General features: G+C 35.8%; 1 protein-coding gene across 2 annotated transcripts; it reads right to left on the reverse strand.

Annotated features, from left to right (window-relative positions):
* Nucleotides 1-2,231: 2,231 nt before the first annotated feature.
* LOC141336706 (cyclic nucleotide-gated channel alpha-3) lies at nt 2,232-15,791 on the reverse strand. 2 transcript variants are annotated; one of them, XM_073842425.1, is made up of 9 exons: nt 15,571-15,791; nt 12,019-12,180; nt 11,880-11,909; nt 11,615-11,773; nt 8,230-8,298; nt 7,965-8,132; nt 7,773-7,874; nt 6,536-6,642; nt 2,232-4,793 (listed from the first exon to the last, which is right to left on the reverse strand). In XM_073842425.1, the coding sequence occupies exons 2-9, from the start codon at nt 12,108-12,110 to the stop codon at nt 3,403-3,405; spliced, it is 2,118 nt and encodes a 705-aa protein (XP_073698526.1). In that variant the 5' UTR covers nt 12,111-12,180; nt 15,571-15,791; the 3' UTR covers nt 2,232-3,402. The 2 variants fall into 2 exon arrangements, with proteins under 2 accessions (XP_073698526.1, XP_073698527.1); XM_073842426.1 differs by having other exon boundaries at nt 15,553-15,791.
* Between the last annotated feature and the right edge of the window lie 11,423 nt (nt 15,792-27,214).

The raw sequence follows: 27,214 nt of genomic DNA on the forward strand, positions 1-27,214 counted from the left end.
ATTAAATGTAATTAACATATATTCATTACAAATTAGATGAGCGTAGTATCGATTGTTTGGAAAAACAATTCAAATTTGTACTTTTCTTGCTTTAATAACATTTGTTCCTAAAATATTTGGTTTATCTATAAGTTAAAATGAAAAAACATCTTTTACTTTTAGACCCCACTGTATTTTTTGCAGATATTTTCTCCACCACGACAACATAATCCAGCATTTCCTCGCGTCATTAGATTCAGTGAGAGGCTGATTATAGAAAGTGATGTGGCTTCAAAAACACAGGCAAAGGAAGCATACAGGCTTTCATTTTACACGGTCTGCTGTGTCTCTCATCCACAACAGTTTTGGTGCACTGCTCTCACCTCCACATCTACCTCACAATAGCAAACCGCTGCTTGATTCCTGTCCCTGGGGGGAAGAGGAAGAAAAGGCAGCCTAATTAACACCCCGTGTTGCACAAAGTTCATGGTAGGTTGACACCTGATAACTGTCATTTCATTTGCATTACAAGCTGTTCTTGTAATAATAATTGTGATAATTCTCAGCAGCTTTCCATAATCAACTTTTAAATATTTGAACCTGGAAAAACAAGCAGCTAGATTAAACTAAAAGCATATCTATAATTAAATCCATGAAAATATTATAAATGAGTCAAATTTGAGTGACTCAATACGTGACCGGTATTTTTTGTAATCAGTGAGTAGTTCAAAACTAAACTGAATGTAACTTAATAAAAGTAAAAGGCTGATCTTTATGAAACTTAGGTGCTGCCTAATTTCTTTTTACACGTCAGTCTCTTTGTGTTCCTCTCAGGAGTTAAACCTGCAACGTTTGCATTTCCAACACAGCTCATTAATTACCCATTGATGTTTGGTAGGTCTAATTGTTGGGCTACCGACCCCCATGGAGAAGCCACACTGAAGTCATAGGTTGTCACATTAAGGGCAAGTCTGGACAGGATCATGCTCACAATGACTGCACAGCAGTGGTAATTTTGACATCAAATTTGGATTAAGTCTTAGTCATAGTCTTCAGACTTAAATGCCATTTAGTTTTAGTCATAATTTAGTAATCTGAATTGTTTTAGTTTTAGTCGACTAAATCTATACTAGAATTTGAATGGGTTTAGTTACAGTGTAATGCATTTATTTATTAAGCATTTCTCTAAAATTGCCAAACTCATTGTATAGGTTTGACATTAAGATTTTATCATGATAGACACATATTTAACTGCTGTGACATGCAACATGCCTTTATATTAAAATTAAATGAAACTACTTCTCATAAAGGAACAAGAACATGGTCTCTATTCAATAAAATACTAATGGTTATTTAGGCTAATTATGCATTCTTTACTACATTCATTCTTTCAAGCAGACATATCTTTTTTTATATAAAAACATTTAGATTAATCTGTTTTAGGGCTACTAAAATGATTCAGTCAAGAGCAGTGAGTCTTTCTTTTGTTCCTTGATTAACATCAATGCCACAGACAATAGCAACTTAATTAGGCTGCTGTCCCTTTAAAACCGAATGCACGGCCAGTGTTGCGAAGTCTACTTTAACACTGTTGCCGCGGGTTGGTTTTCATGTCCACGGGTTGAATCGACCCCAATAACGTTATATTTAGTCCCTGGAATGCAAACTGTACCAGGAGAACCCCACCAAAAAACGTGTATTTTACCCCCTGAATGTGATTTTTACCAGGGGACCCCCTTCGAATTACGAGTAGCAATTGGGCAGGTTTTCTTGTGAAAACCTGGCAACCCTGATGTACTGATACACGTCTGGTACTCTCCCAACTGTTTACGTTCACCTAAGACGTAACCGAGTGTGTTTACGTGTATACTTGTCAAAAATACTTGTCAAAACGTCTTATGAGATGTGAAACAAATGTGTTGTGGCTTATGTCGCACTAGATAGATCAATAGGCTATGTTACAGTTCAAAATGTACGCATCTAACCTCCTAACTAAGCAGCAGATTCGTTAAATCGTCTCTTCCTAACTATTTCATCTTGTTTTTATTAGTTGACAAAAATGTCAAGAGATTTTTGTCATAGTTTTTGTCATTCAAAACAAGTGGTCTTTATTGTCTCATTTTCGTCAGTGAAAAAATGTTGTTGAAGAAATTATGAAAAAATTTTCATCAACAAAATTAACGCTGCTGCACAGTATGGATGACTTGTAGATCTTTTTCCCCAACAAATCAATCCACAGAGGACACAAAATGTTAGGAAAATTTCTAAAATATGTTTTATTTAATCCAGCAAATATACAATTTTTCATTAGCAGAATGAAAACAAAATATACATACAAGAACCGAACATGATGGACTAAAAAGGGGGCTCTCCATTTTATTCTCAAATTTAAAAATAAACTTAAAAATTTACCCTTCATTTGATCACATTACAGGATGTTCTGCCTTGGTATTTATGCTGGCTTAAAGTAATAGTTCACCCAAAAATAAAAATTACCCCTTGATTTACTCACCCTCAAGCCATTCTAGGTGTATATGACTATCCTCTTTCAGAGTTATATAAAAAAATGTCCTGGCTCTGCCCAGTTTTGTAATGGCAGTTGAGATTTTGAAGCACAAAAAATTCTGTCTATCCATCATAAAAAGTGCTTCACATGGCTCCGGGGGTTAATAAAGCTTTTAAATATGCATATTTTTTCTCACACAGATGCATCGATTTACTTCAGAAGGCCATGTGGAGTTGATGGATGCACTTTTTTTGGGCTTCAAAATCTCAACGCCCATTTACTGCCATTATAAAGCTGGGAAAAGTCAGGACATTTTTTAATATGACTCTGATTGTATTCGTCTGAAAGAAGAAAGTCTTATACACCTAGGATGGCTTGAGAGTGAGTAAATCACGGGGTAATTTTCTTGTTTTGGTGAACTATCCCTGTCTGAAAGCGGAGCTTAGAAAATGCAACAAAATTGAAGGATATTGTGCGTATTTACCAATGCTGGTTCAAAACCACTTACAGCATGACATCTCACAGAGAGTATAGTTGCACAATAACCCTCCTAAAAATCAGTTTAGGAATCACAATACCTGATATTCAGACACTGCAATACTTGAATGCGACAGCATCAGGAACCAAAACGCCCAAAAACAAAAAGGATGTTCTTGGCGCACTGTTGTCCGAAATTACTTCAAGACAACCCTGCATTAGTGAGGCTGAAACTGTCTGATCTGTCATTGCCTTCACAAATTAGGTTTAAGTCTTGTGAACTGCCAAGTCTCTGACTGAATCATCTATAAATAGTACATGTTGCTGCTGTACTACTTTGAGATCAAGCAATTCCTCTCAAATGAAGCCAGATTCCTCTATATGGGTAAATGTGTAATCCATAATCCCGAGACGTAGTGTCAGTCTATTTTGGCATGGAACTATTTGTCCTTCTTATCCTCCACGACCTCGGACAAATCCTCTTCCCTAAGAGTCTTCACTCGGGCCTCCATGTTGGTGATCCTCTGTTTGATCTTGTTCTGGCTGGATGTCCAATCTGCCATAAGACGAGCGAATTTGCTTTGCATCACGTCTAGATTGGTCTCCAGAACGCTGACCTTTTCCTCCAGGTCCTTCGGGTCTGCGCCAGCATTGGCCGCAGCCTCGTCAATGAGGTTGTCTTTCATCAGAATAGCCCTACCTTTCTCCTCTAGCGCCTTTTTGGCTTCTGGGTACTCAGTTAATGCCTCCATTAGGTCATCTTTTGACAACGCAAAGAGATCTGAGTATCCCACGCTACGTATGTTAGCAGTCCTGCGGTTTCCGGCTTTACTGCCTTTGATGCCGAGGATACTAATCTCACCGAAGTAAGCACCATCGCCAAGCACTACAAATTGCGTGATGCCATCATCTGCCACCACAGCTAGTTTGCCTTCTTTGATAATATACATTTCTCGCCCAATGTCTCCCTTCTTGCAAATGTAGTCACCTGGACTGAAAACCTGTGGTTGAAGTTTCAAGACGAGCTCAACAAGAAGACCCGCTTCACAGTCCTGGAAGATACGCACCTTCCGAAGGGTTTCCAGATGCACGTTGATGGCAATCTCTGCTTTGAGCTTGTCTGGGAGGTTTTTGAGTACTTCCTTTTCGTCGCAGGTCTTCTGTTCAGTCCAAAGGTAGTCAAACCACTTCACGACACGAGCCTCTAAATCTTTAGTGACCTTTCGGAATTGCATGTACTGCTTGATGGAGTCGATCTTAGCCTGGAATTCTGCACGGGATGCATTCATGTTGGAAATCATGGCACCAACGTTACCGACGATGGTGGCGAAAATAAGCACGCCAATGAGGAAATCAGAAACAACAAATAAATACTCAACGTCACGGACAGGCGGTGGTGTCTCTCCAATGGTGGTGAGCGTGAGAGTGGACCAGTACAAGCAGTAGATGTATTTCCTGGCTAGACGGCCGAACTCGGGGTCGCTAATGTTGGGGTAAACCCAAGTGTCTGAGCCAAAGCCGATCGTTTTTGAGATGGCGAAAAAGATGCAGCCGTTCCAGTGGATGATGATAAGGATGTACAGGACGAGATTGCTGATTCGGAAGATGTTGGGGAAGTTGGTTCTGGTTTCAGTGCGGTCGAAGAACTCGAACAGACGAGCCATTTTGAAAAGGCGGTTGAATCTTAGCTCGGGATTGTTGTAACCCACTTTCAGCATTAGTATGTCTGTCGGGATCATGGAGAACACGTCAAATCTGAATTGCGGTGACTTTTTGTAGTGTTCCCACAGTTTCTTGGATTCTCTCACTAGTAAGCCTTGCTCCAAGAAACCTGTCAAAACAATTTATTTGTTATGTACAGTGTCCACAAGAGCTTTTTTTCCCCTGTGGAACATGTATGTTCTTTAATAAAAGCAATAGCTTTTGAAAAAAAAAAAAATCTTAATTTTAGGCTTAAAATCTTTGTAGCTTATTTACAGTTGCAATCAAAATTATTCAATGCAGTACTTTACAAATGATTTTTGCTCTTTCTGAAGATCCAGGAATAAAATTGCATCTACAACAGTTTTGTGGCATATTAAAAGTGATAATGTCAATATATAATGTAATGTTTTTGAGTTATGGGATTTTTTTATAACACAGCTATGTCAGAATTATTCAACCCCTATTTAACATTGCTGTTTTAAGACAGTTATTTTTATGGTAAGGAACAAAATTGTCATAAAAAATTGTCTTAAGCCTTTACAAACTTATTAAAAATGGAATTAGCTTGGGGTGTAACACATAGTATACTCTTAGCCCATGCATGTGCTGAAGGTGAGTAGCAAATATGGTAAAGTCAACAAAGCTCACACAAAATTAATAGAGAAGAAATAGTTTGCTATATTAGAAAGTCTAAAACTACGTGAAGATTTCTAAGACATTACAAGTTCCTAGAGACACAGCTGGCAGCCGTATTCCTTAGATTAAAGTGTGTTGAACCAGAAAACCTTTGAGGCTGTTGAACAAAAAAGCACAATATCATAAAATGTTTGATCAGATCAACTGAGAAAAACTTGCAATGTACAGCCAAAGACTTGCAAGATGACCCGACAAAAGGAGGAAAAATATTTCAATGCTGTGTATAAGAAGAACACTAGACAAGTGTAGTCTTCATGTTGAGGAATCTCGCTGAATACTACTCTTGACCAAGAAGAACAAAAAGCTGACTTGAACATGCTAAAATTCATTTGGATAGACCTGTGGAGTGCTGGAAGAATGTTTTATGGAGTGATGTGTCCAAACTGGAACTTTTTGGATGTATGGATCAGAGGTACATCTGGTGCAAAAAAGACAAAGCTTATATGCAGAAGAACACTATCTCCATCGTCAAACATGGAGGTGGGCCAGTCCGGCTATGGGGTTGTTTTACTGTAGCAGGAAGTGGAAAACATGACCATACAAAGGATATCATTGATTTATTAAAGTATCAGACCATTTTGGCAAACATTGTGAAAGTCTGAAGCTAATAATCAATGGACTTTCCTGCAGGACAATCATCCCAAAGTATACGTTCAAATCTACTTACGCTTGGTTCAGGGATCAGTCATAGAATGTTTTTAAGTGGCCTGTTCAGTTTCCAGATGTAATTCTCATTGAAAATACATGGTTGAATTTGAAGCAAGCAGTGGCAAAGTAAAAACCAAAGATTATGAGTGATCTGAAAGCTTTTTCAGGCGAGGAATGGCCCAAGATTGCAGCAGAGAGGTGACAGAAGCACTTCCAGGCAGTGTTTATTGGTAGTTTTAAAGAATAAAAGATTCTGCACCAAATTTACTTTCAGGGGTTGAATAATTTTGAACATGAATGTTTAAGAGCCAATTCAATTTTTTTTCATTATTCATCAACTTACGTTCTCAGAATTACTCAAATGTGTATTAATAAACATTCTTTAATAGTTTACTTATGCCTTTGTTGAATTGTTTTCACAAAATGTTGTCCTCTGCAGGAAAATGTCTTGCAGGTCAAGGGGGTTGAATAATTCTGATTGCAACTGTACTGTCATAGGTAAATATGAGAGACTAATAATCTCACCTGTCCTTGATCTCACAAATGTGTCAATGTAGTAGATGACATCGGAAGAATAGTCCAGAACTATCCATAAGATGGTGTAATCGTCCTGTAGTTCATTAAAACAGGCTCTGTTAAAAAAAAGCCAAACAGACCGAATAAATTATGATTAAATTAGTACTGTCACCACAAAATAACACCAAAACATTTCTTTATACACTACCAGTCAAACAGTTTTGAACGGTAAGATTTTTAATGTTTTTAAAGAATTCTCTTCTGCTCACCAAGCCTGCATTTATTTGATCCAAAGTACAGCAAAATTTTTACTATTTAAAATGGTATTTATTTCCATGATCAAAGCTAATTTTTTAGTATCATTTAGTATACTCCAGTCTTCAGTGTCACATGATTCTTGAGAAATCATTCTATTTATCTATCTACATTTATTTGTATCATCAATATTTAAAACCATTGAGTACATTTTATTTCAGGATTCTTTGATGAATAGAAAGATCCAAAATCAGCATTTATCTGAAATAAAAACTTTTGTAACATTATAACTCTATGCCATTCAAAAGCCTTTTTTGGCAGGGAAAATAAATTATAGAAATGAATACTTTTATTTAGCAAGGATTGATCAAAAGTGATGATAAAGACATCTATAATGTTACTAAAGATTTTTTATTTCAGATAAACGCTGTTCTTCTGAACTTTCTATTTATCAAAGAAACCTGATAAATTCTACCTTAGCTGTTTTCAACAATAATAAAAGTTTGTGAACAGCAAATCAGCATATTAGAATGATTTCTGAAGGATCATTTCATTTTTATATAATTGTATTTTCATTTTATATTGATCAATACATTTTAAATTATATTCAAACAGAAAACAGTTATTTTGAATAGCAAAATCATTTCAAAATATTACTGTTTTTGCTGTTCTTTGGATCAAATAAATGCAGGCTTGGTGAGCAGAAGAGACTTTTTTAAAAAACATTAAAAATCTTATTGTCCAAAAACTTTTGACTGGTAGTGTACATATTGTTGCATATAGTTTTCTTATTTGTTTGATAATTAGCTGTAATATTCCTATTATTTAAATAACAACTAATATTTAGAATGCATAATTTAATATAATTACTAATTAAATAAACATGATAAAATGTTAAAATATCTCAAAGGCATTAATATAATGTAATAGCATGCAATGGATATAATGATATAAATAATTAAATTGAAAAAAATCTAATATATAAGTTTACCTGGTAACAAGCATCATTAGGTTGTAGAAGACAGGCATTGCTACAATGGTTAGCCAGTGATAGTACATATCTGTTGCTGGATCCATAATCCAAACCTGTTTTCTACAAAAAAATAAGTACACAAATTTACTAAATTATAGACTGAACAAATAACTACATTGAATTCAAATTCATTTAAGTTAAAATACTGACGGTTTCTCCTCTTCCTTCTTTTTATCATCTTTTTTATCATCCTTTTTCTCATCTTTTTTCTCATCCTTCTTTTCGTCTTTCTTCTCGTCTTTTTTCTCCTCTTTCTTTTCATCCTTTTTTGGTTCTTCTTTCTTATCATCTTTCTTTATCTCCCTGTCATCTTTTTTGCTGCATTAAAACAATCATTGTTATTTAGCAGGTAGCAAATAGCAGAATGTACTTTAGCACAACTTGTAAAAATAATATATTAATAACTCTCACATACTCATCTGTATTGTTGCAGTTGTTCATATTCAGTGCCGCAAGAGGCCAGTGATTTGCGTTGTTGTTGAAACTGTAAAGACAATGAGATTGTTTTATTCCTGTAATCTGATTAGAGATAAAATATGAAACATGGTTCACAACATATCCCCTTTTGGCTTAATGTCAGGCCCAGATGAAAGAGGAAATCTCCATTAGATTTACAATTGAATGAAAATGGATCTGCTAAATGGATTCAAATGTGTTAAACAGTGTTAAATTGTGCTGGCAGTACTACATTCTTAGTGATAGCTGAAAGCTTTATCAAATTAACCTAAATATTTAATAAATGAACAAGGAAGGGGATAGCGATGTAAAGAACTTGTGAATTATGTGTGTTTAAATTCTGTGGAGTTATTTTTCTGTGGGCCTGCACAATGCGGGACTACTTCTAGCTTATACAGCTATATATATAAGCAGGTAAATAGCAGTATATACCACTCTATGAAGACTGTGTGTGCGACAAACAGCAGGGGATTATAAGGTCACTGTCAGCACATCCTCTGTTGTTGTGTTCAGAAACACACTTAATCTCACTACAGATCACGAGGCATTACATTAGGGCTGATTATGTTCCTCTCCAAGTATTTCTGATAATTAGCTGCACAATTAGTTTGTTGGAAATGCACAAATTGTGCATTCATGCCTGAATGTGGTCACACCTTTTGCAGACCAACAAACCAAAAAGAACAAAAGCTGTAAATAATGTAAAAATAAATAAATAAACAAATACATTTGATTAAAATAGAAAAATTAAAAACAAAAGTATTTAAATAATTATAATAATTATACTTTTACAGTACTATAATGAGTAGAAACTAAATATTTTTCACATTTCTAATTTTAATTTTGACAGTATAAATTGGATTTATATACAGCTGTCTTTATGTATGTATATATATATATATTAGGGCCGGGACTTTAACGCGTTAATTTAGATTAATTAATTACACAAAAATAACGCGTTAATTTTTTTTAACGCATTTTAATCGCACTTAATTTTGCACCGCGGAACGTTTCTCACTGAATGAGTTTCAGCGGCGGACCGATTATACTGGAGCACCAACTAGCGTTTAGACAAAGGAATGCGCATATCACCGCAGCACATCGAGCCTCAGGTATCACCTCAATGCTTTTACAGAAGGTCTACCTACCTATAGGGTACCTGAATTTCTGAAATGAAGGCTAGTATATTTCTAAATATCCCAGTGTTTCCCCACGGACACGGACTGGATCGCGGACTCCATTCATAAAAAACGAATTTACTATAGCGCGGAATGCCACGTAAATTCGTCGATTTTTGGATTGATAAATCAAAAGTTGGTCTGTCACTTAATTCAAATCGCGATATGGACTAGTGTCTGTGAAAACCGAAATGCAAAAAGACCGTTTTAATATGAATCCTGCATTTACCGTTTGCCTCTGTATGTCAGAATGGCAGAGACGCATTTTTTTACACTGCACGCGTGATGCTCCCGTTAATTTTTGGCATTTTCATCTCACATGAACAGATAGACTCAATCTCCAAAGCTTCTGTCAGTGTCACTTTTACCGTTTCATTTGAGAAAACTAGCATCATATCATACTTTACACACAGAAACTTCACGGCAACCTGTCAAAATAAAAGTACGGTTTAACATGAAACAGAACAATATTCCTATTTAAATAATTGACAAAAAACAATATATATGATAAAAAATTAATATAACAACAAGATTAACCACTTAATTGTAGAAAAAAAAATACTATGATTATTATTATATATTGATTTTAACAGCAAACCTCTGTTTGTTTGCCAAAAATTAAAAAGGTTTATTTTTCATTTGATTAAAAATAAAATAAATGTTTATGCTTTCATTTGATTATGAGAAAAATTAAAACACAAGAATTTATATATATATAAAAAAAAAGCAAAAGATTGTAAAGCCCTATTGTTCAAAATGTTAAAATAGAGAGTTTTGGATTTATTTTTTCACTGAAATGTTTTCGTTATGGGAAACGCTGTATCCTATAGCTACAGTTAATGGCAATATCGCACTGGTCTGTTGGACTTGGTTGAACAAAAATAAACAATATTTTGTTGCTTCAGTTTATGTATTCAGTCATTATTCAATGGTGTACTAAAAATCCATATGAAAAAACTTACTTCTCACTGTTCTCAGGTCAAATATTTATATGCGATTAAAATGCGATTAATTTCGATTAATTAATTACAAAGCCTCTAATTAATTAGATTAATTTTTTTAATCGAGTCCCGGCCCTTATATATATATATATTTATTTTTTTGTATAATTTTAAATACATTACCTTTCAGGTTGTGGTACATATGTCTTTTGCTGTGCTTTTACTGTTAGTAACATCTCAAGATGAACATTTAATGGACTAAAGCAACTTAAGTTTACTTGATTATCCATGCATCATTTTTTGGGGGAAATTGTCATGTCAAAATATGAGTATTAAATATGATACATCAGGTTTTTGAGGAATGTTTATTTGTACATCTCTCATCTACCACTGAATTGCATTGCATTAAGTTTTGCCCCCACAATTAGATCTACAGAACATTTAAAAATGATCCTAATAAGACATATTATTGGGAAATATAGAGTGACAACTGATATTTATATGCATTTGATGTAAGTACTCTGTTATACTGTTAGAAAAAAACTAATTTATTTACATTTTAAGCTATCGGGAATTTCATCTTTGACCATATAAATATCAGCAATTTCACACTTCTGCATGGTTTGGGCCATTCAATAAAATATATGCAAAATTTGTAATTGTTACATTTAAAAAAAAATGTTTTGACTATTATGTATGTGACCCTGGCCCACAAAACCAATCTTAAGTAACAAAAGTAAGTAGCAAAAGCCAAAAAATACATTGTATGGGTCAAAATTATTGTTTTTTTGTTTAATGCCAAAAATCATTGAGATATTAAGTAAAGGTCATGTTCCATGAAGATATAATGTAAATTTCCTACAGTAAATAAATCAAAACCTTTTTTTTTATTAGTAATATGCATTGTTAAGAACTTAATTTTGAAAACTTTAAAGGCAATATTTTTCTCACTATTTACATTTTTTTGCACCCTCAGTTTTCAGATTTTTCAAATAGTTGTATCTTGGCCAAATATTGTCCTATCCTAATAAACCATACATCAATCAATCAAAAGCTTATTTAATTAGCTTTTAAAATAACATATATTATTAATATCAATTTTTTAAAAATTGACCCTTATGACTGGTTTTGTGGTCAAAACAAAATGAAAAAACAAGTATGTTAGGTCAAAATTAGTTTTATCTTTTTGGTGGGCCACTGTGTGCATGCTTGTATTTTCACTCACTTCCAATTGCACAAATGCTCCTGTTCTCTGTTGTCCCATGATGCATCCATTTGTCCTGCTATGTCTTCAGACTCTTCTGTTACCGTAACTGAATCACTGCATTCTGAAACATTACATTTGGTGGATCTTCCTCCAAACCTCAGCATGAACTGGGACATCCTGAAAGTGCAAGTAAAAAACTTATTAAAATCACTTTAAATGCATAAACAATGCATAAATGCATAAACAATCCTCAAATTTCAAACAAAGCAACATATCAAATCACCTGCCCATTAGTCCATGGGGTGGCTGATCACTGCAAATGAAACAAAAAAATACCAAATGCATTGAATGTGAGATTTGTTCAAACTAGAAGGCAAATAAATATCGATTTGTCTACATATGTGTGTGGCATCTCCTCTGACCTTTCCCCTCTCTCGATGCATTCTATAGCTGGTTCAGGAGTGAAGGCGGATCTTTGTGAGGGGTACGATTGTTCTGTGCAGATTTTAGGCATTTTGTTTCCTGTTAGGCCATTCACTGCAAATAGATCACATCTGGAGCCTTTGGGTAATCACTCCTGTGAACTGAAATGCACTTTCATTAGTGAAGAAATGTATTTCCACATGCAAAGTGGTTATTACCAATTCTGAAGCCTGGAATACACTACACAATTTTTGCCCAGATTTTTTTGGCGATTCACAGTCTGGAGTCTAAATTGGAGCTAGTTGCTGAAAGTCAGAGCTAATCTGCAGATTTGAGTTGACAGATTTCATAGAAAATTGCATAGTAGATGACGGTCACAGACTGACATTTACTTTCATTAGTCGTGTATTGTGTGATGGCAAGTTTTCCTTTGTCACTATTTACAAAATCGGTAAGTATATGATACCTAGTGTTTCAAAATTCTGTTCAGATTTGAAAAGTTGTGTAGTGTATTCCAGTCTTGACACAAACAATGTTCAAATCCATGAATAGACAATATTACAGTATTAAAGTGGTGCATTTTCACACTGCTGCACTTGGACTATTTTTATCTCACAAAGATTTAAAATAAATCCTTGTTCTATTTTAAGAAAGGATTGAAGGATAATGGATCCACACATCCATGCCAAAAAGGTGCAAGTGTCTGCTCTCTAAATATACACTGCAGCCTAATTGCCACGTGGGATCAGCGGCATCTTCCAGGAAGATAAGCTGTTTTAAGACAAAATCAGCCTGTAGTTTTGCACAGGGCATTTCTAGTTGGGCGGTGTAAACATGTTCTTCTCCCACTCCTGCGTGCTATAACTGGGGATTCCCTTAGCCAAACATAGAAAGATTACACTTGCAAATGCTTGAACTTGATAAGCATCTTGTAGAAAAAAGTGTACACGTATAAAAAAAATGAATTAATATCCTTAATTAATACTGACTTGCATTTTCAGACCAAATTCATCTAGTATAGACCTTTTTCCTGAGTAATCAATAAGCGCCACCATTACGAATTTTAACGTCAGATTGGATGCTCCTCTGTTCCGGTCTCCATAGGAACCCATTCACATAGCGGTCATCTGTTTTTAATGCAGCTAACGTTGCCAGCTTTGTGTCATCTACACACTCATTAAACTTTGAGGAGTGAGGCACTGACAAATAATTGTGACATTGCAAAGTGATGGCGCTATAGAGCCATATGCTTTTAAAAACATTTTAATAGGTGTAACATTAGATTAACAATTCGGAATATACGCTACTTTGACTAGAAGCACCGGAGACCAGAAATGCAAAGCATTCATCAGGCGTGACTTCTGCGTTCAAGAAAAACGTCTATAACCAAAACTTTCCAAACTTAACATTTAACACTTAACAAAAACAATAAGAAAGAATAGAGAAATTGTTAAATGATTTACAATAAACAATTTATGATATAAAAATATTTAAAATTGTAAAAAAAAATAGGCTATGTAATTAATTAATTGACATTACTTTGCAATTTTTAAGTAATTTACTAACTTACATTTCAGATCAAATTTGTGCAATTTGTAAATTTCGCCAACGAAAATAGTTCCAAAAGAAGTTAAAGGGTTTGTTCACCCAAAAATTAAAATTGTCATTACTTACTTACCCTCATGTCATTCCAAACCCGTAAGACTTTCATTCATGAATCCAAAAAATATGCAAGATGCTGCTGGGGTGTAAAGTCTTTAAATCGGTGCTCTTTGGTTGCGGGAATCTTTACATATCTTCAGAAAAACTACTCAGACCAAGGCACTCGAAAATCTTCTTAAGAATAAAAAGCCTTTATTCACATTGCTTAACAATTAAAAACAAATAACATGTGAGACACCCTGATGAAGGCAAGTTAGCCGCAACGCGTCGGTGCATGTTATTTGTTTTTAATTGTTAAGCCATGTGAATAAAGGCTTTTTATTCTTAAGAAGATTTTCGAGTGTCTTGGTCTGAGTAGACTTTCATTCATTTTCGGAACACAAATTAAGATATTTCTGATGAAATCCGAGAGCTTTCTGACCCTGCATAGACAGCAACTCAGCTACCACGTTCAAGGCCCAGAAAGGTAGTATGGACATTGTTAAAACATTATTATTTTTGGACATTGTTATTCAACAATTTCTTCTTATCCATGTCAGTCTTGTGTGCATGTTCATGACACTTCCACAACACATCGTGTGCATTCTTTTACTTGCAAACAAGGCACAGCACATCCGGGTTCTACGTCAGACTGTTGTCTCCTGCGTCCGCAGAACCACGCGCATGTGTGCGGCAAAGACTGACACGGAAAAGAAGAAATTGCTGAATAAAGACGTTATTTTTCCTTGCCCACAAACAGTATTCTCGTAGCTTAAGAGAATGAAGGTTGAAACACTTATGTCACATGGACTATTTTAATGATGTCCTTACTACCTTTCTGGGCCTTGAACATGTCAGTTGTGTTGCTGTCTATGCAGAATCAGAAAGCTCTTGGATTTCATAAGAAATATCTTAATTTGTGTTCTGAAGATGAACAAAGGTCTTACAGGTTTGGAACAACATGAGTCACTAATTAATGAAAGAATCATTTTGGGTGAACTATCACTTTAAAGTGTCAGTCTTTGTCGCTACAAACTGAGAAATAAAGGCTGGTCTGGAATAACATACATGAGTGGAATGGGCCCTCATAGCACACGTACATCTCGGAGACGTCTATTTGACGGCTGCGTTTACATCTGCAAGACATAGTTTGCTCATTTGCAATACGTCTGTTGTACGTTTCCTATTAGATGTCAAATAGGCATCTATTAAATGTCTTTAAGATGTTTATGATTTAGAATGTATGTAAAACTTACATCTTTCAGACGTCTGTCAGACGTTTGTACACAGTAGATGCTTTACATAACAAGAGGTCTTTAACAGACGATATAGATTTTTCTTCACTACTCAAAGCATTCTGTAATCACTCAGCTACAGCTACATTCCAGATTTTCCATTTCCCCTTTGTATTAGCTGGTTGCAGTAGAGAGAAACCCAGTCATGAGCAATGCTGGTACCGCTGAATACCAGAAAAAAACGTGACGATCTGATTTTCAAAAAGATGCACAGAGCAGCAGGCAAAATCAAGACACCTTCGCGAGGGAAAACAGACACTTCGACTTGATAAAACCTGATCCTTGGCTCCCAACAAACTGTGCTCCCTATTTAAACTTTACTCTGAAAACAGACAAGCCGAGTGATAAACACTCCCCATCTAAAGTTTACTCTGAAAACGGACAATCGGAGTGATACAAAAAGTAAACCGTCCCATTGTTATAGATTACTGTTATATTAGGGCTCGTGGAGCTCCGCTTGACCAATCAAATTTGAGGACCGAAACTAATACAACAGACACACAATAAATAAATAAAGTGTTAAAACAATATGTTTAGGAATTCAACAAGCAATTAAATAACTACCACATATAGAAATTAGAAAATACTACAACTCACTTGCCTGAGCTGATTTACCTGTAGCGTATAGTGAGGATCTGCATAAACTCCGGAGGCAAGTTATTCCACAGGACTTAGTTATTCACGTCAGCGAAATCATATTCCACAAATATATTCAGGCTCAGAAGTATTCACATAATTTGAACTTTGTTGCTAAAACCGCTAAAAAAAAAAAAACTGTCCTGTCGAACCCACACCGTAAAGTGTTAGTAGTTCTCGTGTAGTTGATGGCGCGTCTCTTTCTCTTCCTCCACACGCACCTGCCAAGAAAGGTGACAGTATTTGGCTGCGTTCGTGGAGAACATCCAACTACTCCTCCCCACACCCCACCCGTCCAATAATTACACTCTGTCACAGAGAGTAGCCTATGCTAAATTTAAAAGACTTCAGAGTGCAAAACACTTGAGTCTTACAACACAGAGTTTAGTAAAATCCTGTGGGATGAAATTAGAATCCCCTCAGATGTCAGATTGGACATTGCTTTATTTATTTATTTATATATATTTTTTTATAAAATATGGAATAATGGTAAAGTTAGTGTTAAATTATAAAAGTTTTTCTTAAAATCTTTCCAATTGTATACCTGGTTGTTTATCCTATTGCTAATCGTAATAGTCCTGTTGGGAACTTCTTGAAGATTTACATCTGTTTTTGTGCTGTGTTGAAATCCTATACAGGAAGAAAAATCCCTTTAGGATCAATTAGGATTTGTTCCAGTTGATTCCAACAAGATTTTTTTTTTTTTGCTAGATGATTTTGATTACTCTTATTTATACTCATTACTTATAATAAAGTCATAAGTTAAAGACCTATTAGTTTATAAGTTCAGGTTATATAGCTATTTGTGCCACCACGATTGCTGCTTGATATTGCAAATTGGCATGCCTAACCATATTATTTTAATGTATTATTTTAATTATGAACACACTGGTTTGTAGTGCAAACAGTTTTGTCGTTTACTGCACGTTGTTATTCTTCTCATTATTTCCTGATATCGGCTAATAAACCAGAAGACTCGTCTATAAGTAAGGTGGATAGATCTAAATTGTTTCAGTAATTTATTTCAGTGTACCTTTCACATCATGAACTATAGCACAGTGTTGCCAAGCCCACAGTTTTCCCACAGAATCGGGCTACTTTAACACTGTCACCACAGGTTGTTTTTCACGTCTGTGGGTTAAAGCAACCCCAATAATGTAACATTTAACCCCTGGAATGCAAATTTTACCAGGGGAGCCCTGCCCAAAAATTTCCGATTTTTACCAGGGAAAAGCAATTGGGCTACTTTTGGGCGGTTTTGTTGTGAAAGCCTGGCAACCCTGCTATAGCGTCCACACCAACAGATGATAATGTTCTGTTTATACTTTATCTGTTGCTTTAAATGCTCAAGCACTTTAAATCAGGATGGATTCTGATTGGCTGTCAATGTTTTTATCATTCATTAGCTGGAAAAAAATTCTCCTGAAAGTGATTCCAGTTATATAATTTTTTAGCGTTATCATTATTATAGTTGTGGTGTGCTATTTTACGTTTAGAAAGGTTTTTTAAAACATCTTTATTGTTAACGTTATCGTTGGCCTTAAAGGGATAGTGCACCCAAAAATGAAAATTTGATGTTTATCTGCTTACCCCCAGGGCATCCAAGATGTAAGTAACTTTGTTTCTTCAGTAGAATACAAACAAAGATTTTTAACTCAAACTGTTGCAGTCTGTCAGTCATATAATGGCAGTCAATGGGCTCCACAGCTTTGAGAGTGAAAAAAAAAAACATTACGTTCGTTGCGCGTATTTCTTTTGGGAGTGTTGACTTTTCACAGACTCCCAAATTTTGAGTCTGATCGACTGAAGTTAATGGTTGCTTGCTCTTCGTCATGCGCCAGCTGTTGTGAACGCCCTCAGGACAGCTGGACATTGCGGTGGATCAGAAGTAAAAATTATATAAATACTGTTCAGTTTCTTGTACAGACCAATTGTTTGGTGTCTTAAGACCTTAATGTATCGTCACAAGCAGCAGGGTTTAATTTGGTTTTGTCTGTGTATGTTTTTTCATACATTTCACTCTCAACGTAGTGGAGCCCATCGACTGCCATTGTATGACTGACAGACTTAAATGGTTTAAAAAAAAAATCTTTTGTGTTCTAATAACGAAAAAAGTCATCTACATCTTGGTTGCCTTGGGGGTAAGCAAATAAGCATCAAATTTTTATTTTTTAGGTGAACTATCCCTTCAATAGTCATTATAATACATGCTTGTCTTAAGTATCTGTATTGGTTCCTGGAAACGTAAACCAGTTAGTTGCATGTGTTAAATAGTTTGAGCAGAGCTTATTATGCTAACTCAGTTTCAGTTAATGGACTTGGTGGTGTAGGGTCAGCGACCCATGAAAATGGATGGATAGCTGGCTTTCTCATAGAAGTTGTAGCAAGATTTTCATGTTTAATTTATAATGTAAGTTAACAAATGAATTGTATTATTTGTGTATTTAATAAACTGTTATTTTAAATCATCATACTATGTCAACTAATATTGCTACCAATACAGTTTATGCTCTTTTGCCACCTTTAACCTGCGTTAACACATTCTACACCATCCTCCAGCCTCAAATTGAGTCTTAATGGCTTGTGCATTAAACCTGTAAGCATTCCTCTAGGAAACGTTGCACACTATTGCTTTACCACAGAAAGATCAAGTCCCGACCAATCCTCTGAATCTGTTGGGTTTAGGAATCCTGTTGAACAGAAGTCGTAATCTGGGTTTACCCACTAATGCGCTTTCTTGGACCAAGTCTTAAGAGTCTGTCAGGTGCATCTATCTATCTAGCATTTAGTCCTTCTGACTATCTTATAGCTTCTTTTTCAACAAAGACAATAAATGCATTGTAGAAGAAGAACCAAAGTGTTTCTATGATAAATTGTTCATCATATTACTGTGAAAACATAAAAATCAAATCACATTATGGTCAAATTAGAGCAAGTCTTTAGAAAATAAACAATCAGTCAGCACTTTGGTTATCAATTTGTTTGACAAATCTATTCATTTGTTATTTAACAAAGCCATATCAAATTTTAATCTAATTTTAATTTTACATAAACGCTCAAAACTGAACTGTCCCATTAAAACTAAACTGATCTACAGTCAGTTTCAGACTGATGAAAGCATATCTGTGTTATAGCTGCTATCTGTCTTGTTGAAGGTTGTGATTCGCATTATTTCAGATCTTTACTCATTAGTGAAAATGTCTCAGTTGTTGTGACCCCAGTGTGATTTTCGCTGCTTATTACAGACAGTCATTCTCAGACAGCGCAGCCGTCTTTGAGAGAGGATAAAGCATCATCAATGAGATTATGTTTAATCTTTTGATGTCAGACTTCAAACAAGTGTGGCAAAGCAAACGCTAGTCTCTAATCACTCTGAAATGATAATGAAGCAATTCCATCAGAGAATTCGATATGAGAAGAGAACTAGTCCTACATTTGTATGATTATAGAGACATTTGTCTTATTTCAGTACATGTTGATTGGCATTCATTGTTTTACTTTTTTAAATAATTATCTTAAATGGTGTTCAAAACAATACTTTGATGTTTCAGTCAGGTATATTCCATCCCAGATACTTTGTTCAGCCAATCAATCACTGTAGTACAATGAATTATGTTAGTTTTACATGTTTAATTATTACAGATATTTGTCTCTGGTTTAACATCCACTGAAATTAAAATCTCCCCATAACAAAAGAAAAAGAAAAAATCTAGGTGTGTAGACTTACCCAAAGTGTATTTAGGAAGTGTCCTCATAAAAACAACAGATGTGAAAATTTATTTACATGTCCTATATACAGTATATTACAACTACAGTGCTAAGATCTTAAGTCCAGTTGGTTTTTGGTTTTCAAATGGCTGCTACAAAGCAAAGCTATTGAGCATGCTAACATCACATATCTCCAGAGATGGCACTTGTTTACAGGTGCTGTTGATAGTCCTGATCTAATTGCTGTGCCGCTGTGTGGATTTAATTGTTTAAGTCCCCTGACTCCTTATGTAAGTTCACCCCTTTATAATTACTCCCAAAAACTAAAAATAATTAGAATTTATTAAATGATCGATTCTTCTTTTTTTCAAAAATCATTAGGATATTAAGTAAAGATCATGTTCCATGAAGATATTTTGTGAATTTCCTACTGTAAGTATATCAAAACTTATTTTTTTTATTAGTTTGATTGGCATATTGCATTGCTATGAACTTAATTTGGATAACTTTAAAGGCAATATTTAGATTTTTTTTTGCACCCTCAGATTCCAGATTTTCAAATATTGTCCTATCCTAAGATAATTCATAGAATTTCAGATAATGTATACATATATCATTTTAAAAAAATTACCCTTATGACTATTTTTGTGGTCCAGGGTCACATATGAATCAGTTGTTTATATATATATATATATATATATATATGTGGTGGCATCCTTCCGTCTTCGAGAGACGATGGTGTAGCTTCCAGTTGAGTGATGTTCTATCTGCACTTTCGCGAGTGGCTAAACAGTCCGACTCTGGAGTGGCAGTCCCTCTTGCATTTGCTGCAGGTGAACGACAACGCCGGCTGGAGCTGCTGTTGTGTCTCCTTCCTCCAGGTTCTCTTTACGGCCAGGTTTTTATTTCTGGCCTCCTCCGCTTTCTGTGTGCCTTGTCTGACAGCAAGGCGCCACGCGGATCGGTCTTCTGCGAGGTATTCCCATGAGTTGACGTTGACGTTAGACTGCTTCATGTCTTTCTTGCAGACGTCTTTGTAGCGCAGTCACGGGCGACCAGTCAGTCGTGTGCCCTCAGCTAATTCACCGTACAGCAGGTCCTTGGGAATGCGGCCTAGTTTCATTCTTCTGACGTGGCCAAGCCATCGCAGGAGCCTTTCACTAAGAATGGTGAACATGCTGTTCATGCTGGCGCGTTCCAGGACCTCAGTGTTGGATATCTTGTCCTGCCAGTGGATGCGCAAAATGTGCCGCAGGGACCTCAGGTGAAAGCTGTTGAGTTTCTTCTCCTGGCTCGCGTAGATGGTCCATGCCTCGCTGCTGTAGAGGAGTGTGCTGAGCACGCAGGCTTGGTAGACGCGCAGCTTAGTCTTCTCAGTGAGATTGGAGTTTTGCCAGACCCTCTGGTTCAGTCTGGCGAAAGCTGCTGCTGCTTTGGCGATCCTGCTGTTGACCTCTATGTCAATGGAGAGCGAGCTGGTGATTGTGGACCCGAGGTAAGTGAAGCTCTCCACAACTTCCAGGTTGTGCCCATCAATGGCGATGGTTGGAGGGGAGTCTGCGTCCTGGGCCAAGACGTTGGTCTTCTTCAGACTGATGGTCAGTCCAAACTCCTTGCAGGCGTGGTAGAGACGACTGACAAGCTGCTGCAGGCCGTCTTCCGTATGAGACGTCAAGGCTGCGTCATCGGCGAAGAGCAGCTCACGGATGAGGACTTCTGTGACTTTAGTCTTGGCGTGGAGACGGGCGATGTTGAACAGCTTGCCGTCAGCCCTGGTGTGGATGTAGACTCCCTCGCTGCAGTCCTTAATGGCGTACTGGAGGAGCATGGAGAAGAAGATGCCGAAGAGCGTTGGCGCGAGGACACAGCCTTGTTTCACCCCGCTGCTGACTGGGAAAGCCTCTGATGTTGCACCGTTAAAGATGACTGTGCTATGCATGTCCTCATGAAACGACGACACAATGGTGAGCAGTCGTGGGGGGCAGCCGATCTTCTGCAACAGCCTGAAGAGTCCGCTCCGGCTGACGAGGTCAAATGCCTTTGTCAGATCCACAAAGGCAATGTAGAGGGGCATCTGCTGCTCTCTGCACTTCTCCTGCAGCTGGCGTAGTGAAAAGATCATGTCTACAGTTGACCGGCCAGCTCTGAAGCCACACTGGGACTCTGGGTAGATGCGGGATGCTAGGGTCTGCAGCCGTGCCAGAGCAACGCGGGCGAAGGCCTTACCTACAATGCTGAGAAGGGAGATGCCTCGGTAGCTGTTGTAGTCGCTATGATCACCTTTGTTTTTATAAATGGTGACGATGTTAGCGTCTCGCATGTCCTGAGGGATGTAGCCCTGTTCCCAGCAGAGGCAGAGGAGTTTGTGCAGGGGCTGAAGCAGCGCAGGCTTCCCATTTTTTAGGGCTTCTGCCGGGATGCCGTCACTTCCTGGGGCCTTCCCACAAGCAAGGCAGTCGATGGCTTTTCTGAGCTCATCTATGGTGGGCAAGGTGTCTAGCTCCTCCATGACTGACATGTCTGGGATGGCGTCCAGTGCGGTGTTAGTGATGATGTTTTGTGTTGCGTACAACTCTAGGTAGGGCTCAACCCAGCGCTGTAGCTGCTTTTCCTGGTCAGTGATGACTTCACCCGTCTTGGACTTCAGAGGAGCTGTCTTGGAGCTTATTGGGCCAGTCGCCTTCTTGATCCCTTCGTACATGCCTCGCGCATCCCCAGTGTTGGCAGCTGTCTATATATATATATATATATATATATATATATATATATATATATATATATATATATATTGAATTAGCTTTATTTTTATATTTCCTGTTTTCATATTAATTTTAATTAAAGTTATAGTAATGTGTTTTTGTAATAAAAAACCTCTATTTTTAAATATCTATTTTAATTTATGCTATTACATTACATTAAGATTTTCTGTTTTCGTTTTAGTTAAAGTTTTAATAATGTGTTTTTGTCATTTTTATTAATTTTATAATGTGTTTATAATTCGTTTTTTTAAGTTTTTTTAATAATGGTGTCTTTTTGTTATTTTATTTTATTAATTTAATTTTTATTTTTAATGTGTCTGTCTATATAGTTAAAGTTTTTTAAAAAGTCTCTATATTTTTATTTTTATTTAAGTTATTGTGTTACATGAAGTTTAGACTTTCTGTTTTCATTTAATTTAAAGGAACCGTATGTAGGATTGTGGCCAAAACTGGTACTGCAATCACATTCAAAATACTGTAGAAAGGTCTATCCCCTCCCGCTTCACCCTGACTCGAGGTTGCCAGCTAAGCTGCAGGAGTAGGCTGCAATAAGAAGCTTCCAATGACAAGTGACGCACAGTAATTTGTTTTTCTTCTGTTAATTATGTTTATGTTTCACAAGAGATGTTTTGCGAAGTAATTATGTATCGCAAAAATTTACAGATGGCGATTAGCCAAATATTTCGCAAAGATGTACTGTAATACCACATTTCAGTCGGAACATATGTTGTTTTCCAACCCTGCTAGTGGTGCGATATAAAGCTTTTTATGAACGCATTATCACGGGCGACCGCGGAAAATCCACTGAGTACTGAAGCAAAGTTAGCCAAACATAGATGAATCTTACCTGTTCAGGAAAAAATTACCAACGAAAGCGTCTGTCTTCAAATTCTTCTCCGTTTTCAGCCGTCTCCATCTTTCAAATGCATCTCCTATACCAATCCTTGTTTTATTTCGGACTTTGTCACGACGTGTTTCGGTTTCAAAACGAGGTCTTTTTCGTTTCGTAACGTTATACAAGTTTAATCCGACACGTTAGAATAGCCGCAGCTGTAACAGAGCTGGCAACCCGTCTCACGAAACTCTACTGACTTCGTGATTGGTAGATAGCTGGAGGGTGGCACCTCAGACCAAAACACAAAATGACAACAATAACATCAGTTGTGGGCTGCAACTCTCACTTTTAAATGACAATATCCTGGCCAGACCACTGTTGTCAGTGATATAAGTATTTGAAATGAACATGATTTCTTAATGTCTAGTGACATTTCAGGGCCATTTTATGATTAACTGACATAAATTTCTTACATACGGTTCCTTTAATTTAAGTTAAAGTTTTAATACTGTTGTGTTTTTGTAATTTTTATTCATTTTATTTTTAATGTGTCTATATAGTTCAAATTGTTAAAAAATTATGTATATTTTTTATTCTAATTGTAGTTATTTACATTAAGTTTAGATTGTCTGTTTTCATTTTAATTTTAGTTAAAGTTCTAATAGTGTTGTTGTTATTTTTATTCATTTTATTTTAATGTCTATATGGTTAGTTTTTTATAAAAGTCTATATTTTTTATTTTAATTAAGTTATTTTACTACATTAAGTTTAGATTTTGTTTTCATTTTAATTTTAGTTAAAGTTTTAATAATGTGTTTTTGTTATTTTTATTTATTTTATTTTTCATGTGTCTATATAGTTTTTTAAAAAGTCTCTATATTTGTTTTTTAATTAAGTTATTTTACAACATTTTGTTTAGATTTGTTTTAATTTTAGTTAAAGTTTTATTAATGTTGTGTTTTTGTCATTTTATTTTTATTTTTTATGTGTCTTTTTATTTGTTTTCATTTTTATTTTAATTAGTTATTTTAGTATATCAAGTTAAAATAAATGAAATATGAGATATATAATGCCTTGGCAACTAGCTCAAATCAAATTGTATTATTTTCAGATTTTTTTATTCACACAACAAATACTACTTTTCAAAAGTTTGAGGTCAGTACGATATTTGGTGCTTTTGAAAAAAGAAACCTTATGTTTACAAATGCTTCATTTACTAGATAAAACAATAATATTACAATTTAAAATAGCTGTTTTAAATTTAAATATATTTTAAAATGTAATTTATTCTTGTGATGGCAAAGCTGAATTTTAAGCAGCAATTACTCCAGTCTTCAGTGTCACATGTTCCTTCAGAAATCATTCTGTACTGATTTGGTGCTTATTTTGTTATTTTTATCATTATTGAAAACAGTTTTGCTGCTTAATATTTGTGTGAGAGCCCTGATATGTTCTTTGATGAAATAGTTGTATCTCGGCCAAATATTGTCCTATCATTTCAGATAATGTATACGTCATTTTAAAAAAAACCTTTTGACTATTTATACATTCGTTTATATATATTGAATTAGTTTTATTTTTCACTTCTTCGAATTCCATTTTCATATAATTTTTAATTAAAGTTATACTGTTTTTATCTTTTTTAAATAAAAGTGTATACTTTTATTTTAATTTTAGTTATTTTATTACATTAAGTTTAGATTTTCTGTTTTTATTTTAGTTAAAGTTTCAATAATGTTGCGTTTTTGTCATTTTTATAAATTTTATTTTTATTTTAATGTCTGTATAATTAGTTTTAATGTTAAAAGTCTCTATATTTTAATTTTTTAATTTAAGTTTTTATTACATTTTAGATTTTATTACATTTTACATTTTATTACATTTTACAAGTTTAGATTTGCTGTTTTTATTTTAATTTTAGCACAAATTTTAATAATTTTGTGTTTTTGTTATTTGTATTCATTTAATTTTCATTTTTAATGTGTCTGTCTAGATTTGGTGCTTATTTTATTATTTTTATTATTGTTGAAAACAGTTTTGCTGCTTAATATTTGTGCGAGAGATCTTATATGTTCTTTTATGAATTCATAAGATTGATAAGAACAGCATTAATTTGAAATAGAAATGGTTTAAGATTATAAATGTCTTTACTGTCATATTTTAATGTGTCCTTCCTTAAGTATTTTAAAAATCTCACTAACACCAAACTTTTTAACCATAGTGTGTATATATATATCATATGTACATACTGTACAATACATATACAGTCGTGGCAAAAAGTTTTGAGAATTACATAAATATTGGAAATTGGAAAAGTTGCTGCTTAAGTTTTTATAATAGCAATTTGCATATACTCCAGAATGTTATGAAGAGTGATCAGATGAATTGCATAGTCCTTCTTTGCCATGAAAATTAACTTAATCCCGAAAAAAAACTTTCCACTGCATTTCATTGCTGTCATTAAAGGACCTGCTGAGATCATTTCAGTAATCGTCTTGTTAACTCAGGTGAGAATGTTGACGAGCACAAGGCTGGAGATCATTATGTCAGGCTGATTGGGTTAGAATGGCAGACTTGACATGTTAAAAGGAGGGTGATGCTTGAAATCATTGTTCTTCCATTGTTAACCATGGTGACCTGCAAAGAAACGTGTGCAGCCATCATTGCGTTGCATAAAAATGGCTTCACAGGCAAGGATATTGTGGCTACTAAGATTGCACCTAAATCAACAATTTACAGGATCATCAAGAACTTTAAGGAAAGAGGTTCAATTCTTGTTAAGAAGGCTTCAGAGCGTCCAAGAAAGTCCAGCAAGCGCCAGGATCGTCTCCTAAAGAAGATTCAGCTGCGGGATCGGAGTGCCACCAGTACAGAGCTTGTTCAGGAATGGCAGCAGGCAGGTGTGAGCGCATCTGTACACACAGTGAGGCGGAGATGGCCTGGTGTCAAGAAGGGCAGCAAAGAAGCCACTTCTCTCCAAAAAAAAAACATCAGGGACAGATTGATGTTCTGCAAAAAGTATGGCGAATGGACTGCTGAGGACTGGGGCAAAGTCATATTCTCCGATAAAGCCTCTTTCCGATTGTTTGGGGCATCTGGAAAAAGTCTTGTCCGGAGAAGAAAAGGTGAGCGCTACCATCAGTCCTGTGTCATGCCAACAGTAAAGCATCCTGAGACCATTCATGTTTGGGGTTGCTTCTCATCCAAGGGAGTGGACTCACTCACAATTTAGCCCAAAAACACAGCCATGAATAAAGAATGGTACCAAAACACCCTCCAACAGCAACTTCTTCCAACAATCCAACAACAGTATAACTAAGTGGCTCGGGGACCAAAACGTTGAAATTTTGGGTACATGGCCTGGAACCTCCCCAGATCTTAATCCCATTGAGAACTTGTGGTCAATCCTCAAGAGGCGGGTGGACAAACAAAAACCCACTAATTCTGACAAACTCCAAGAAGTGATTATGAAAGAATGGGTTGCTATCAGTCAGGATTTGGCCCAGAAGTTGATTGAGAGCATGCCCAGTTGAATTGCAGAGGTCCTGAAAAAGAAGGGCCAACACTGCAAATACTGACTCTTTGCATAAATGTCATGTAATTGTCGATAAAAGCCTTTGAAACGAAGTGCTTGTAATTATATTTCAGTACATCACAGAAACAACTGAAACAAAGATCTAAAAGCAGTTTAGCAGCAAACTTTGTGAAAACTAATATTTGTGTCATTCTCAAAACTTTTGGCCACGACTATACACTATATAGGACATCATGTACATAAAAAAAATGCTAAAGTTTTCTGTTTATTCCCACGTCACAAATATAGCTTGGAGGCCCCCTGCTGGTCAACAGCCCTCACTCCACCACTATTGGTGAGCATCGTCCTGCATAAACAACCGCAATTATTGTAAGTCACGATCCACTTTTTGCAGTCCGAATTTCACGATCCGTTTGTCTCTTTCCCATGCTCACATCCACAAAGCAGCCAGACTCAAATTGAAAATCATTTCTGAAACGCATACTGATTATGAATTAGCATTTGTAACGTAAAGCAAGGCTTACTCAAGAGATGTAAAACACTGCTCATCGCTGCCTAAAAACAAATGAAGACTTCTCATCCGTCTCTCACGGGGACTGTTCACACAGCTGCCTATTATTGCTCAGTTCACTTCCGGACCACATGGAGGAGAAAAGACCCTGCTGTCGCCTCCTCTTTCCCATCACGACATCTCATTACAAACACATATGAACGCGCCTGTGCAGCATCACAGTCTCTGAGTAAATGAGCAGCGCTGGCCTCCGTCATGCTAATGTGAATGTCAAG

Source organism: Garra rufa, chromosome 6 (assembly GCF_049309525.1).
Source record: "Garra rufa chromosome 6, GarRuf1.0, whole genome shotgun sequence".
Lineage (NCBI taxonomy): Eukaryota > Metazoa > Chordata > Actinopteri > Cypriniformes > Cyprinidae > Garra > Garra rufa.